Source organism: Aethalodelphis obliquidens, unplaced genomic scaffold (assembly GCF_003676395.1).
Source record: "Aethalodelphis obliquidens isolate GAN/ISIS:26980383/991018 unplaced genomic scaffold, ASM367639v1 scaffold7, whole genome shotgun sequence".
In the NCBI taxonomy this organism is placed as follows: Eukaryota; Metazoa; Chordata; class Mammalia; order Artiodactyla; family Delphinidae; genus Aethalodelphis; species Aethalodelphis obliquidens.
Genome location: NW_020837951.1, coordinates 30,211,715 through 30,229,370, shown reverse-complemented (window position 1 = coordinate 30,229,370; position 17,656 = coordinate 30,211,715). Strand labels below are relative to the sequence as shown.

General features: G+C 38.4%; 1 protein-coding gene across 1 annotated transcript in view; it reads right to left on the bottom strand.

Annotated features, from left to right (window-relative positions):
• The window catches only part of GRIN3A (glutamate ionotropic receptor NMDA type subunit 3A), a 152,664-nt gene that overhangs the window by 90,523 nt on the left and 44,485 nt on the right, over window positions 1-17,656 (bottom strand). Inside the window, exons 2-3 of the mRNA XM_027105340.1 lie at window positions 16,358-16,962; window positions 158-1,205 (exon numbers count right to left, since the gene is read on the bottom strand). Of these exons, the coding sequence (XP_026961141.1) occupies window positions 158-1,205; window positions 16,358-16,962 (1,653 nt within the window). The remainder of the gene's footprint in view (window positions 1-157; window positions 1,206-16,357; window positions 16,963-17,656) is intronic.

Here is a 17,656-nt window from a genome sequence, read left to right as displayed (position 1 = left end):
TGCAACCAGGCAACAGGCTTTTTTGGACTAGTCTCTATGGATGGTTCAGAGAATATTCTTCTGTTAGATGAAAGAATATAGACATACTACAGCATAAAATACAATATATGGAGTTAAAACTGACAATTAGGAAATCTAGAGTTAAAAGAAGTATTACCTTAGGGTCATGTATTCCAGAAAGCTCTTCATAGATCTTCTCACCTACCATGACAGCAGCCAAATTCGCTGTATATGTAGAAAGGCAAAACATACAGAAAATGGCCCAAAGGTTCATCAGAAACCTTCCAGTCCAGCATTTTGGGGGTTTGATGGCTGCTGTTCTACCAAACAAGAGGGCATAACAGACATTCAAGGCTGAAGAGAAGGAGAAAACTTTACTTCTGTTCCGCCCCTTGGGAGTCATACCAAAGGGGCTCTTCCATTCATAGAGAGTGAGGAAGATGGCAGTGATGTGCAGAGCCACAAAAATCCCCAGCCACATTGTCCAATGGAGTGGCCACATGAAGGCTCCAATGGGAGCTGCTGTGTCCCGGGTCCTCACTAAGATGCCCAAGCTGGTGGAGAAGAAAGGACTGGTGAAATCTATCACCTGGCTTCGTGCAGTATTGATGCTGAAGGAAGTGACTGCCATGTGGGCTGACCCACTGAGGAGTTCACCCACCAGCCCAGTCCAGTGCCCATTTTTCCAGGCTCCATATTTGCCATCCCCAACAATATAGAGATCAAAGTCAAAGTTCATGTCTTCTGCTAGCTTTTCCAGCAGATCAATGCAATATCCATAGCAGCACTTCTTGAATTTGATGGGCACTGTATCATTACTGCTATGAAGGCTGCTAAAAAGGCTGTCCAGTATGGAAGAATCATTAGTCATGGGGTCTAGACAGAGTTGGCCAGCAGGGCACAAGCCTTCATCATCTATCTCCCGTGTGAAGACAAATGGATGTTCGATCAATGTAACCACTCGCAAGTGTAGCTTACTTGGGTGTTGGAAGTGGGTTTTGTGCCTCTGGGCTTGCTCTGGCCATATTCCATAGTCCATGATAATCTTCCCCTGCTGCCAGCTGCCCAAGCGTGTCCACATTGGCTTTCCCAGGGGGTCATGTTGCAGATTCCAGATGAAAAAGTTGTTTTCTGAGCTGATGATAGTGGAACCTTTTACTTTGATGGAACCACTGAGGCCTCTGAAAGTGGTGTTGGCTAGAAACCTGGCAAAGAGGAGCAAAGGCAAAAAGTGAGGAAGAGAGGTGAGGCCAAAGTCCGGAAGCGGTGCTCATCTTTTCTTCTCTGTCTTAATAAGAAGAAACTCTATTTTTTTTTCAAAAGGCACTGCCTGTAATTACTTTAGGAATTAATAAGCTGGACTCTTTCTAGGACAAGAGTCCCTATTTCATTGAGCAAATGAGATCTCAACCTCAGGTTCTAACACTTGGGCTGGGTGCTTGACTTGTGGTCTTACTCCAAATCTTTATTCCTAGTTAAGGAATGTGTTAATTGTTTTCTGTTGTAAATGGTTAATTATATATTCTTACAAGCTATGAAGGTTCTCAGCATCTTTAACATGTCTCATTTCTACTGCTTACCACATTCAATTGCAAATAAATCAGCTCAATATATTATCTTTGGTGCAAGGAATAAGTTATAATACATATGTATATACTTTTATGATTGCTTAAAATTATATTCATAATTCTAGAAAATAGCCAAATCTTGTTATCAGTGTTTAGCGTGGAAACAATCAACATGTCTGTCCGCATGAGGCCAGTCTAAGCTGCGTGTTGGATACCATCCATGGAATAAAGAAAAAGATGATAAATAGACTTGCAGTTCCCAGGACAGCCTCAGGCTAACCTCCCTCTAAGTCATTAGAGAAAAACAGTTGGCTCTGGCTCTAGAGAGAGCTTCTGCCAGAAGTCAAAGAAAGGAAAATTACCAACTGAATGATATACTGATTCCTAACCCTGGGAACCAGGGCACTGTCAGTATATGTTCTGCTATGGACAAGGCAGGGAAATGCTTGGTCAGTCTCTGTCTTTCTTGAGTTTGGGAAGATAAGACAATAAGAGGTAATATATGAGCTCGAGGCACCTCTGTACTGTTTTTTTTTTTTTTTCAGTACGCGGGCCTCTCACTACTGTGGCCTCTCCCGCCGCGGAGCACAGGCTCCTCCGCGGCATGGGGGATCCCCCCGGACCGGGGCACGAACCCATGTCCCCTGCACCAGCAGGCAGACTCCCAACCACTGCGCCACCAGGGTAGCCCCCTCTGTACTCTTAATTATGGCCTTGTGTCAGAAATAAAGCCCACATTTTGACATCAAACACACCTGTGTTAGAATATTGGTCCACCCACCTTCTAGTATTGTCCTTGGACACAAATTTACTGAACTCTAAGCTTCAGTTTTGTCATCAGCAAAATGGGGGAGGTTATTACATTTTTATTTTTAAATTATTTCTACTGCAAGGGTTAGAAATAATGCATGTGAAGTATATACCACACCTTTTGACATAGAACAGATGTTCCAGATATGGTAATTATTATTTAATGTCATTCAAATTTTTTCAGTCAAGGCTGTCCCAGGTCACTTTTCCTAGTCTTTTAATAGAACTTTTCTAGTTGGAGGCACAAAGTACTGCATTATGATAAACTCATAGAGGCTACTCAAGACTTATTTCAAATTAAAAGAAATTAAATTGAAATGTGGACTGTAACATAGAAGATTTTTATGAGGAGTTGGATGATACAGAATGTGTTTCTTCATGAAACACATTCATCCATTGCTTGCCACAAACATTATTCTGTAATTTATAAATGCAAATACCAGTAGTAAGAAGTTGTGCTGCCATAGAAGAAACAGAAAAATCAGAAAGTGTGAAGAATATACTAATTTTCATTACAGATATAAATGTAAATCACATTTGAAGATGCTACTGTCACTAAATGCAATGAAACTGCTCATTTTGGTAGATTGCATATAATAGTAATTATTCATGTTAGCTCTCCCCAGTGGGACTCTACCACTTAAAATGAATTCTGTTTAGCAACAAGTAATGAAGTCTCAGTTATCTTAGACTTTCAAACAGTTTTCTGCTTCTTTAGGGAAGTAGGGAACCAAATCATTAAAATATACAGATTAATCAACTGATAATTACCTAGGTACTATAATAGAAGGGTGACTACAACTGTGTTTCTGATGAGCAATTTACTGTTAGATTTGTTAAGACACACACACACACACACACACACACACACACACACACTGACATAGCCTAGGGAATAAAACAGTTATTAGTAAATAATTTTATTTGGTCAATTTAGTGATCAGGAAAGTAAAGTTAAAGTTGTAGAAAGAGAAGCCCTTCATTATTTTAAGAATAGTTGGGGCTTAATGATTATAGACTTTTAACTGGATGGACCTACGAAGGACTACCACTGAGTAAATATATACTAAAATCATCTCAGAAAAGCGGTCTTCAGGAATCTTTTAGAGATTATATAACTCCCTCATTCCAGTAAAACCTCTTCCTCATTATCGATGTTAAATAGCATTCAGCATGGCCATGACTAAAGAACAATGCTCAGTTGTCTTTGAGGCACTCATCTATCACAGAAAGACATATCAGTCAGGATCTAAATGTCTTTCATTTTCCCAGATTGGAAAATCCAGTGTTTGTTTCACCATGCAGTTGGCACCAAGAAATTGGGTCTCAGAGAATTCCCATTAATGATGGATTACTTTTATTTTCAGTTTTACAGAGAGGATAAGTTAAAAATCTCATTAATAGCTTTAGTTATTGTCACCTTCACTATGTATTCTTTGTAATGGAATGACAATGCATAGCCAAGTTTGAATATTCACTATGTTAGCTAAAAGATTACAGTGTTGAAATCTTGCTTTTGCTTGAAGTGATTTCTACCATGTTCCTTTTTATCTTGCCCTGGACTCTTCTTGGATGAACAAGAAAAAGGAAAATCAGGAATAATTTTATTGGCAAGATAAACTGATACAAATACCAGGCACTGTTCTTAGTATGAGTTATAGAGATGAAAGACACACTCATTGTTCTCAAGGAGCTCAAAGTCTAGTGATGGGGAGAAAGAAAAGCGAACAGGTAATTCTAAACCAGTGTAATAAGCATCCTGATGGAGGTAGAATTGGGTGCCATTGGAACAGAAAGCAAGGGCACCCACAATCTAGGGGTGACAAGGAAGGCTTTTGAGAGGAGCAGGTGCGAGAGCTGAGTCTTGAAGAAGGAGTTACAGTTAACCAGGAAGAGAAGCTGGGGCTTGGTGCTGTCAGCACAGGGAGATGCATGTGCAAAAGCCAGAGACAGAGAGAGCAAGCTGCATGATGGTAAGTGGTGAGAAATAAGGCTGGAGATGACGGTGAGAAGTGAGTTACAAAAGGACTGAGGCCACGATGAAGCTAATGGAGAGCCATCGAGAGAATTTTTCTGAGGAGGGACAGGATCATCAGATTTGATTTTAGAAAGATTTTGTTTTCCTGCTAGCTATATAGGAAATGGTTTGGAAGGAGAAGGTGGCTGAGCACAGTTTCAGCTGTGAGGAATAATGCTCCTTTCCGCCTCTTGCTTCCTCTCTTCCTCTCTCTCTGCCTGTTTCACAAGGGCCTTAAGGTGACAAGGGCTAAGGTAATAGCAGAAGTGGAAAAAATGGCAAAATCAAGAGATACATAGTTTCAGAAAGAAAAGTAGTGATATTGAGAGGGTCAAATGCACATGATTGCATTTAATTCACAAACTGTATTAAGAATGTGTAAAACTCGGCTTGATGGAAGGTCATATAAATAAGACCTGGAGTATTTAAGTTGATTATGAGCTAAATGTAAGCCCACAGAGCACTGTGGGAAAAAAAAGAGAGAAAAGTAATCTTAAATTCTTTTAATAGTAGTTTAGAGCCTGGGTCACAGGGACCAATAATAATACCACTACATTCTGTGCTGATCATACTACTTCTCCAGCCTAGCTATGAATTCTCAATAAATCTTCCAGTTCAAATATCATGAGGAAAGGTAGGAGGTGGAAAATTTAACAAGGGGTGGTAAGTATAACAATCAGATTGGACAGCAGAGTAGAAACATATTCAGGTTGCAACTGAACTCTAGAGGCTTTGCATGTCCATTTTATGAGGCTGGATTTTATTTAACAGGAAAAGGGGAGCCATGAAGATTTCGAAGTAGAGTAATGATGTAACCATAAGTCTGCATTGGTAATACTGCTCTGGCAACAGGTACAATGTGTCTATAGGAAGGAAGAGATAGTGACCAGGAGACCACTTCGAAGACTAGTACAATAGCTCTGTCATGGTATGATAAGGGTCTAATCGCACTCCATGAGTGAGAATCTGGTTTAGCACTGTGCCTTGTGCATAGTGAGTGTTTAACAAAGCAGTTCAGGTATCCATCTTTCTTATCAGCAGATCTCCCAAGATACCACTCTGCTTGAAAGGATAAAGGTCATTGGTTAATCTGCTTGGAGGTAACTTATTACTTCAGTAAAATTCCCAATTATGTCACTAACTAAGAATATGTGTTGATTTGAATAGGAGCTGAGATAAAATCTGAACTTTTCAAATTATGTAAAAAATGTTTTTGAGACAGTTCACAAATATAAGCAAGATCAGTGTTTAATGTATTTAATATATTTTAGAAGCCACATTTGCACACAAAACTTGACTTACTAATTAAAATATTTTCTTATGCATTAAAATAAATGAACAAAGATGTTAACAAAACATCACCCAATCAATCATTTATTCATTCCATAATACTCACTTTTACCAGGCACTATTCCAGATTCTGGGGGATATAGTAGTGAACAAAACTATGTAGCTTTTAGTCTATCGAGGGAACAGAATATGATAAGTAGGGAATATGAATGGGATGTTAGTGCTAAGTGCAAAGGAGAAAAAATAAAGCAGAGTAAGGAGATAAGATGTGTCAGGGTTGATGGCAGTAGGGTGGAATTTTAGATTAGAGAGGCCAGGAGAAGGTGATATTTGAGTAAAGGGTTGAAGAAAGGGAAGGAGCTGACCAAGAGGATATCTAGGTAAAGAGCATTCCCTGTATAGGGAGCAAGGAGTCCAGTGTCCTTGAGTGTGACTGTACCGGGTATGTTTGAGAAATAGCTAAGAGAGGGAGGGGCAGGAGAGTTAAAGATGAGGTCAGAAAAAACTTATGGGGAGTGGGAGGTGGGGAAAATAGGATTTTGTAGGTCACCGTAAGGACTTTGTTTCTTCTCTACGTGAGATGGAGAGCCACTGGTAGGTTTTGAGCAGAGAAGTGATAAGATATGACCTACATTTAATTTATTTATTTATTTTTTGCGGTACGCGGGCCTCTCACTGTTGTGGCCTCTCCCGTTGCGGAGCACAGGCTCTGGACGCGCAGGCTCAGTGGCCATGGCTCACGGGGCCCAGCCGCTCTGCGGCATGTGGGATCTTCCCAGACCGGGGCACGAACCCGTGTCCCCTGCATCGGCAGGCAGACTCTCAACCACTGCGTCACCAGGGAAGCCCATGACCTACATTTTAACAGGCTCGTCTCAGTGTTGTGTTGAGAATGGACTACAGAGAGACAAGAGCAGAAGCAGAAAGACCAGTTAGGAGGCTGTTTCAAATACCAGACAAAAGTTGATGATGGTTTAGACTGAGGTAGTAGCAGTGGAGGTGAGAAGAATTAGTTGGATCTTGATAAATTTTGAAGCTGCCACTGACAGGATTTGCTGATGGCTCATATAGTTGCTAGGAAAAGGAAACATAAGGATGACACCAAAGTTTTTTCCCTGAGCGATTGGAAGGATGGAGTTGTCATTAATTAAGATAAAGAAAACTGTAGAAGAATCAGGTTGTGAGGTGGGTGAGAACCACCAGGAGTATAGTTTTGCTAATGTTAATTTTGAGATAATTCATAGATATCCAAATGTAGTTGTCAAGTAGGTAGGTGGTGATCTTCCAGAGTTCACGAAGTAGGTCTGGACTGGAGGTACAGTTTGGGAGCCAAAAGTCTATATAGGGTATTTAAGGAGATCATAATGGTAATTGTAGATGAGAAGAAGTTCAAGGAGTGAGTCCAGGGCACTTCAACATTTGGAGGTGTTGCAGGTGAGGAAGAACTAGCAAAGGAAACTGAGAAGTAACCAGAGACATAAAGCGGGCTGTGTTGTGTTCTAGAAGCCAAGTAAAAAGGATTTTTCGAGGAGGGGACACTTATCAGCTGTGTCAATGCTTCTAACAGCTCAAATGCAATGAGGACTGAGAACTGACCGTTCGCTTTAGAAACATGTAGGCCACTGGTGACTTCATGAGAGTAAGCTCAGTGAAGTACTGGAGCCTAATGTTTCAAGAGAAAATGGAAAGAGAGAAACTGGAGATAACTCTTCAGAGAGTTATGCTATAAAGAGGACAAAAATGGAATAGTGGTGGAGAGGAAAAATTAAGTACGTATATAAATATAAGTATATATATATGTGCAGGCTTTTATGATGATGGGAATGATCTAGTAAAAATAGAAGAATTGTTGATGTAGGATAGAAGAGAGAGAATTCCTGGGACAGTTCCCTTGAGGGGCAAAAGGGATTGTGCTCTAAGGTGCAAGAGGGGGTGATGCTCTTTGCTGTGACAAAAGAGGAGCATGGACATGAGAGAAGGCAGAGAGAATACAGGGTCCAGAGGCAAGTAGGTGGGTGGATATGGACAAGAGAGCTTGTGGAAGTTCTCTCTTGATTGCTTTAACTCATTTAGGGCATTTAAAAAGTAAATTATAGAGCTCATTATACTCTCCCCCTTATAATTCATTTGAGAGAAGGTTTATTGTATTACTCTCAAAATGAGACTGAAGGCACTCTTAAAAATGCAGAAAGCAAATAACTTTCATAAGAAATGTATTAGATCAATTCCAACTAAAATGTTTATTTATGTTTATTTATTTATTTATTTATTTATTTATTTATGTTTATGTTTATTTATTTATGTTTATTCCCATTTGAGTTTGCAAGAGTAAGTTGTAAAACTACCTGGGCCTACCACTTTCTAAAAAATTGTAATTTTTCAATCACTTTTTCAATCTCTTCTATTAAACTTTCTATTTCTCTGGGTCCATCTTGGCGAATGATATCCTCCTAAGAATTTGTTGCTATGGAACTGTATATAATATCATTTATACTAATCTTAGGATTTCTTCTAATTTTCTTCTAATTAATTAACTTGGGTTTTGTTAATTCCTTCTTTCTAGATCTCCTCCCACCTCTCTCTTTTCTGGATTTTTGGAAGATGATATATTTGTGTTCATATATTCTTTAATAATAGAATGTTAACTGCAATCTTAATTTATTGGCTTAATTACAAATTCATGTATTATTTTTACTTTTTAAAAACTTGCTCTAAAATTTACTAAAGTTAAATAAAAATCTCCTACTGTAAATAATGTTGCCATGTTCTTAAAGATTTTAAGACCTGTTGCCCCTGATTTTTCTTCTTATTCAGCATATAAAGTTTTACTAATCTTATGTTTTTATATTCATTATAAATTTGTTATCTTTTCTTATCTTGAACTAGTTCTATCATAATCCCATTTTTTCCAGTCTTCATTTTGGAGATGTATGAATCTACTTTTGCGTTGTCTAAATGCATCATCATCCTTATGTATCTTCTTCCATGCCCAGTTGTTTATAAGTCATATATTCATTTCTACTTTGATCTTTTCTTCACGCATCAGCTTGTCTCTTTGCATGTCTATTTCTCTAATTTGTTTTTCATTTCTTTTAAAATTGCCCTCTTATCTTTGCTTTTTCCCCCTGTTATAGTTGCCTTCCATTAACCATATCTGTATCTGGGAATATCTGTTTTGCTCTATAAATCCTTAAAATTTATTTTTCCCTTTGGGGAAAATTGTATCTCCAGTCCAGACCTCCTTCCTGAACTCTGGAAGATCACCACCTACCTACTTGACAACTGCATTTGGATATCTATGAATTATCTCAAAGTTAACATTAGCAAAATTGAATTCCTGGTGGTTCTCACCCACCTCACAACCTGATTCTTCTACAGTTTTCTTTATCTTAATTAATGACAACTCCATCCTTCCAGTTGCTCAGGGCAAAAGTTTTGGTGTCATCCTTATGTTTCCTTTTCCTAGCAACCACCTAATTGCGGCCAATTAACTCCATCTTTGACTTTTTAGACTGTAAGATCCTCAGCGGCATGGATTTTGACATTCTCCACATTCTGAGAGCAGTCTCTTCCGTACAGTTGCTGTGAGGAATGAACAAATCCTCCTTTTCCCACTGCTCTGCTTCATAACACTGCAGGCTGTCCAGCTGAGACTTCAGCGTTCATCTAAGCATCTGTCACACTGAGTCATCTTTGGATCTTAGGCATAACATGGTACCTGGACCGTATAACTGCTCAGTGATGTTTGTGGGATAAATGCAATTAAACACATGTTTCCTGCTCAAATCAGACATGGGTTTCTTCAAGAGCACTTCCTCACATTGCCAGAAGAATGGGACTCAATCAGCCAGGAAGTATTGATATTGTATTTGTAATTTATAGATTATTCAGAGCATTAAAATTCTAATACGTTTCTCCCTGAACAATGGAGATTATCAAAAATAGAAATTAGTTCTCTGGGAAACCTCTCTAACAATAAGGAATTTAATAGGAATTGGAAATTGCTAAATTTCAATCTTTAAAGCAGAGGGCCCCACATTGTAACCATTGACTATATCCTCTTTTAAAACAACTTACAAAGCTCATCTTTTAAAATAGATTTCCATCAGCTAATGAGCAAACAGCAATTTAATAACATATTAAATGTACATACATACACCCATGGACCATTGGGGTCTGTTTTGCCAATAAGTGAAACTATAGAGTGGAAGGAGAGCTCTTGTCCTTGACTTTTTTCCCAAGAAGAGAAAAATATGAATACTAATCTTTGTGATTGAGTCATGTTTGAATATACTTCTTGGGCTGTGTGTGTGATGTGATGGGATCACTAAGTCAAAAAATCAGACACATAGATGTAGTGCCCTATTTTTCAGCTTTCATGTGGCAGAACTGGCAAGTGGGTACTTCTTTTCCTTCTGTGTTTTTCTCCCACAGTAGTTAGATTTGTACCATATTCTTATGTTGTTTTTCTTTCCTTTCATTTTTTGATATAAACCTTGACTTCTCTACACAATTATGGCCTGTGCCCATCCCTTGGATGGCTCCTCTTGCTTTGTGTAATATCCAACCTTAATTCCTTCTAGCTCTCTAGATCTGGCTCCAGCACTAGTCCAGGTGCTGATATCCCTTCCCTTAGCATAGCCCTGTCAATGGGACACTATGTAGTATTTGCCACTGGAGGTTGAAGTGGCCCTGGGATAGATCTAGAATTCAGAGTACCTCTTTTTTATGACATATTTCCAAATTTTATAGTAGATGCATACAAAGTAAAAAGTATTCAACAAAGAATATAATCACAATTTCCACTCAGGCAAATAGAAGCTTGGAAGTTCTCCTAATGTGGGAAATTGCCACAGTTTAAAACCTGCTGGAAGCTAGATTAAGCAAATTTAAGCTGTATTCTTCAAAACAGGGTCCTGAGGGGATACACATCTTTTACTGTTACTTGTTTGAGGCCCCCGTGACTTAGAGAAGATTTTCGACACAGCTCTTGGCATGACTTAAGTGACATAGAGGGATGGGCAAATTCAAAGGATTTAGCCAAATTAGTCCAGTGACAGGAGTTCTTACTGGAAACATCTGGAAACATAGACCTTAACTGTTGTCCTTATGATTCATGACACCGAAGCATGTGTTTTCTAGAAGTACTGACTCCGTGGTAGCCTTGCAGAGAAAGTTAACTTAGGAGTAACAGCTGGACACAGTAGGTCACCCCACAGCAATGGGTTCTCCTTGGGGACCCAAGGAACCAGTGTTAACATCATCCAACCCGTGGCTTTCAGGTTCAATGCAACTGCATTTCTTTTGAGTACATGTTGAAACACACAGGCTAACTAGTTTGGCTCAGTAGAGGTCTTTAGGACAAGAAGACTTATTCATGGGTAATCGCACCTCCTGATTTATATAGCTTTTGGCTGAAAGAATATGAATGACAAAGTAATGGGATCCCAATTAAGGAAAGTTTATATTAATTCTGAAAGAGCCTGGAACTTGGATTTAGACAGTTTAAACCTTCCCCTATAAAGTACTAACTGAATGACCTTAGGCATACCACTTAACTTTTCAAGGTAGGAATCCTTATAATTAAGGAAATTAAATTTTCTAGAGAGTAAATAACTTTGGCAGGGTCACAATGCCAGTAAATTATTGTAAAGGTGAATGGGAATACCCCAGGTTAGAATTATATCATGCCACCTCAAGTTCTCCTGGAACTCTTCTAGTATCCAGCAATGAGACCGGGAACATCATCAGTTTATACCTTGGGACTTTTGAATGGGTATTTGTTTTAGTCTTTATTTTTCTGAAGCTTCCTAGTGCCTCATAATACATGGCACATATATGTTCTGGATAATACATGCAGAATCAATAAATAAAGCAACATTTACTATTAATGAAAGGCCAGTGAATCTTGGTATTGCTTGACCATGTAAGCATAAAGATGAACATAGCCTGGAGGGGAAAGAGTCTCTCTAGCACACTGAACCATTTTTCAAGGACAACTGAGGAGCGGGCCTAACAATGCCAGCTAATGCCAAAGGATAATCACTAGTAGAATGGGTGTTGTCTCAGTGAGGAATGATAACCAAACTGCTAGATCAAAAAAAAATGGATAAAAAATATGGGTAAGTGGAGGAGCATATTGTCTCTCTCTGAAAGAACAAAAGAAGGGGGTTGTAAGCTTCCTGGGAGCAGGGCCCCTGTTTTCTATTCTTTGTGTCTCCAGCATTAGCCAAGGTCCTAGCCTAATATAAGTAAGCTTCAACATATGTTTGTGGATGAATAAATGAATTAATCACTGCCCACTTGATACAGAACTGAATTGCAGAAGCTATTCCAAGAAGAAAGGCAAGGTTCCATAGATTCTATAGCCTGCTGAGAAGCTAGAATAACTATCAGGACTATGATTAATTAGCTAAAGGGTCAGAGACTTCTTAGGCCAAGGGGACCAAGGTGTCTATCGATGTCTAGGGTCTTGGAATTACTAAAGGAAGGATAACTGCCTTTGACTAGGCTATGAATAAATCAAGGGGCTCTTTCTCCAGAAACATAGATTCATTACCACCCAGGGCCTTCAGATAAGCATGGGCAAATCCTAACCCTAAGAACAGCAGGGAAGTCCTCAAACTCCTATTCATTTTCAACAGAGTCTGGTGTTTAGAATGAGGTAAGGGAGTAAATGTGGGCAAAGCTAAAACAGATTTGGAGAAATAAAAACAAGTTTTTGTATCTTAATGGTTTTTAAAAAATTAGTCGCAAGGATTTTATGCTGTATTACTTTATTTGGTTAATTTGTTACAGGATTATGATTTTATAACTATGTCATGCCTAATGTTCTGCCATTCAAGTGACATCCAGAATGCATACTCCTTAGCTTGGCATAAAAGCTCTGTGTGGCATTGCTATCAAATTAACAACTTTTCCAGAATCATGTCAGATTCTCTTCATATGCAATGTACACGCCAACTGTACTAAATTTCTTTCAGGTCTTGGTAAATTTGCATATGCCATTTCCTGTGCCTGTGAGGAAATGTTTGCTCCAAACCAGAAAACTCCTATTCATTTATCAAGATCCAATTCCAGTATTTCTTCCTCATCATCAACTCTCTGAGAAGAGTTAATTATTTCCTCCTCTGTGTATTTGAACATATTTCTATTTTTAAGAATAACGTATCCCTTTGTTTTATAACCATTTACTTACTTTTCAACTCATGCACTAGGCTGTCAGCTCCAAAATGGCAGGATGCAACTTTCATTTTGTCTGCCTCACCCTAGTTCAACAAATAGTCACTGACTGCACAGAAACACCTTTGCACATGTATTTGTGAAGTTATTGCCAAATAATATATCAGATATCATTGCTTCAAAGTAATTAACATTTAATAAAACAACTTGCAAATAAATTGTTAAAGATCACAGTATGAACTTGGCCCCCACGTGGTTTTGTCTACATTTAGTTATGATGGATGTTTGCTCTGGCATGTGGGGACCCAGGAGGAATTAAATCCTTTTTACCTGTTATTACGTCTATGTAGTCTGCCATGAGAAATGATTTTTTTCTAGTCTAAAGGCCTATGCTGAAAAAGCCACGTTTTTGGTGATTTCATTAACATTTAAAAATGTTAACAATTCTGTCAGCCTAAACTGAAAGTGACTGTGTGAGAAATGAAAGCTTGCATAACTCTGACACTCGATATTCATGGCTCATTATCCTCATGACTTTCATTATGCAGTGAGGAAGTAGGGTCAGCCTCACAAAATTTAGGAATAATTAAGCAAATTACTATATGGAGATGTGACTTATGGACTGAGAATAACGAACTTTCTAAAAAGACTGTATTCAACAAAATAAATAAGGATGATGAAAAATCCACAGATGTTTTATAGCTTAAGGCAGCTTTTCAGTTATTCATTATAAAGACTCCTTGAAGGCTTTTCCTCACTTCCCTTGACCCTTTCCTGAACACTTTGAAACTTTCTCTTGACTATATTCCTCAGGGAGTTCAAGAAGTCCTAGGCGTATTTCCTGAAGTTCTTTAAGTTCAGTCTCAAACACATCCACAGAGATGAAAATATTGTTGCTGACCTGTATACACTGTGAATTGCTTCCAGGCTCCAAACCTCACACTCATCTTTCACAACTTTCAAAGTTTGTGGAATAATCATGTGGAAATAGCCACAAGGTCAGAGGTTATCTGCTAACCTAACATCCTATCAAAAAAAAAAAAAAAAAGGAAAAGAAAACCAGATGGTATCTAGGTAAGTTAAAAAAACTGTTTTTAATTTAGACAAAATTTTATTTATCTGTTAACCACCCATTATTCTTCTAGAGCAACAGATGGTGTAGGATGTAAATATAATATAAAATTTCCTTTTCTTTCTATGTTAATTTCAATAAATGTCTATTAAGTAGCTGCTATATGCCAGGCATTAAACTAAGTTCAATAGTATCTCCACTTAATAGAATTTATATTTTAGTTCAGAAGTCAGACACATAGACAAATAATGATGATGGAATAGACCAAGTACCATCATATAATTTCATGTACAAAGTGCCATGGGATCTTTATAGAAGGAGGCACATAACTTTAACATAAATTAAATTTTGAGGAGCCAGAAAGATCAGTTTGATCTTGATAAAATGAACCCCTAAAGTATATACAACCCAAGTCAACAAATATTTCTGTAGCTTCTAAACATTTTTAGGATCCAAACAGAATTATTTTTCTTGTGCTCTCCATTTTATATGAGACAGAAAGACATTAAAAAATTTAATATAGTTTTCACAAGTGGTTTTTCCTGTCTATTGTTTAAGATTGTCCTTCCAAAATAATGACTTTTTGAAATTATAACTAAAGGCTTTGCTTATATTTTTGTTATGAAGGAGGATGTTTCTTATCCCAGATAAAGTCCTGAGCCTCAGTGAAGTGCTAGTTGAAAAACAGTAGATTAGGACTTCCCTGGTGGCGCAGTGGTTAAGAATCTGCCTGCCAGTGCAGGAGACATGGGTTCGAGCCCTGGTCTGGGAAGATCCCACATGCCGTGGAGCAACTGAGCCCGTGCGCCACAACTACTGAGCCCGCGTGCCACAACTATGAAGCCGGCGCACCCTAGAACTTGTGCTCCGCAACAAGAGAAGCCATCACAATGAGAAGCCCGCACACCACAACAAAGAGCAGCCCCCACTCGCCACAACTAGAGAAAGCCCATGCACAGCAATGAAGACCCAATGCAGCCAAAAAAAAAAAAAGATTAAAAAAAAAACCAGATTAGTTGTGGATAGTGGCTATAAAATAAAACATGCATAGACCTTATTTTTTTTTCATAGACTTTAATCTTGAGGAAATTCAAATACATTATGGAAAAAATGGAAAGTTCAGTTGATGATAGGACATCCAATTTTATCATTTATAGATTCCTAATAAGTGAGTTTTTGAGATATTTTATTTTATTAACATTCTTTAAGGAGTGTGTAGGCTGTGCTTAAACTCTGCCATATATATGGCATTTAGCATGTTGCCTTGTGCATAGTAGGTGCTCAGTCCGTCCATGTGAAATTAAATGTAAAATGCTTGGCACTTTCTGATCTTTCCTCAAACGTTCATGTCTTTTAAAAGGCAAGACACCATGAGGTTACCTTGTGCTCCTCAACACAGTCAGATGTCCCTGTTCGAAGAGGACTTCCTAAAATGGGGCCAGACTATAGCTAAGCCTTCATCTCTGAAATAGCAATAATTCTCTGATTTGGCCTCTCTGACCATAGGTGGTCCTTTTCAGGAAAAAAATCTAGGCCCCTGTAAAATATCCTTTAAGGATTTCTCCTTTTTCCAGGGATCATGAAAACCATGTCTATAGGATGAATTATTCTTTAACTTAAACAGGCTTTTTCATTCTAGATTCTGAACCAGATTGAGGAACTGGAAAAGAAAGGTAGCTAATTTTAAAAAGTATATATATATATATATATATATATATATATATATATACACATTTTACTCTTGTGGAACTCTTAGTTCTATCTATCTATCTACTTACCTATCATCTACCATCTACCTATCACAACTCCTCCATGGATAGTAGGATCTACTGTTATATCTTTTTACATAAATGGGTATAGGACATAGGAAACTAAGGCTCAGAGAAGTTAAATCACTTGACCAAGTCATGCAAAGCTAAAATTCAAGCATAGGGAGTCTGGCTCCAGGGTCTATGTCTTTAGTCACTTCTCTATTCTGCCTTATTCATCATAGCCTGGGAGTAGAGAGAAAAGTCTATCTCTAGCGTGACTAATTTTTTTCTCTGTATAGATTTAGAGAGATTTGTCCAAGTCTTTTGATATAGGAAAGAGTGAGCAGGGATGGAAACATTTGTTGTGCATCTACTATGAGCTGAGCAGTGTTAGGTACTTTTCATATAGAATTTTGTGGTGTCTTTATTATAATATATCAAGCTATTTAATATTATCTTAGTTTACTAATGAGAAAACTGAGGCTCAGAGTTTTTAAATAGCTTGCCAAGAACACATAGCTAGTATGGGACTAAGCCAGGATTTAAAAGTGGGACTGAGGATTCCCCACTATATGCCATGTGCTTTCTGCAAATGGGATAGATAGGGAGATTTTATTTCCTATCACAGTCCTATGACTGGGGATGTAAACCAGGTCTTGCATCCTACCTTGATAAATATTGTCCTGAAGTGAGATTTGCAGTTTCCACATCCATGCAGTTCATCGTGCTGGGAATGAGAGCAAGTTCTGGCTGGATCATGGTGGCTGTGGCTACAGCTCTTGCAACCAGTTCCATGGCATCTTGTACATAGTACTCAAAGACAGACTGTGTTGTTCTTCCATGAGCAATGAGCCCTAAGGGCAGACCTTCTGTCCTCAGTTGCTCAACATTCTGGGCATCCCCCAGCACCCAATGAAGCTCAGGGGCTGCTACCCCAAACTGGGTGGTAATTTCGAAAATCCGCCGGATACTTTCCATGTCGCAGCCAAACATCACCATTGTGGGCGTACTGTTCTTAACGCTCTCAAGCTGGACCTGCAGGAAGCTCAAGAGGTCCTCAGTGGAGGAGAGGTTGATGGTGATGTTGATGATAGAGCCCAGGTGGAACTTGGAATTATTCTGGGTAAGGACGAGGAAGTCGGTGATGTTCCAGTCTTCCTGGCACAGCAACAAGCTAAAATTGTACCAGTTGTTCATGGTCAGGATTGAGACAGTGACATCAGCATCAGAACTTAATGAATTTTCTAAACTCAGTTGGAGGTGAAGGGGATTCTGTATTTAAAGATATGAAAAAGAAGAATTAGAAAGTAATGGCCAAAGATTATAATATAGGGTACTTTTGCTTTCTTATGAGGCTTCATCTTTTATTTTTCCCTATGATATTCAAGTGCCTCTGGGATAAAATTCCCATAATTTTGAAAGCTATGTTTCCTGTCTAATGGGATTGATTCCTTACAACTGATTTCCTTATAATTTTTGCTCAGAGTACCAGAGGGCAGATGATTCTTGGTGTAAATGTCAGGGGTGACACAACTGTACATTTAGTCTTAAATTTTTATCAGGCTTGTCTACTTCCTACAGACAGTCTCCTTTAGGCATCCCGTTTCTAACTATCCCTCTTCTTAACTCATTTGTTCAATTTTCCTGTCAGGTGAAATAATTTAAAGAAATTACTTTTGATTTCCTTTAAAACTACTAGTAGAAAAATCTTAAAACAGTGCAGGTGCTTGTATTAAGGATGGTGTGGAAAAAGGATGCATCATAGTTTCCCAAACTTCTAGCCCCTGAGGAAGGCACATTTAATATATGTGGTGCTATGTTTGAATGTTTATGTTCCCCAAAATTCATATGTTGAAATCCTAATCCCCAATGTGATGGTATGAGGTGATGGGGCCTTTGGGAAGTAATTAGGTCATGAGGGCAGAACCCTCATGAATGAGATTAATGTCCAAGAGGCTCAAAAGAA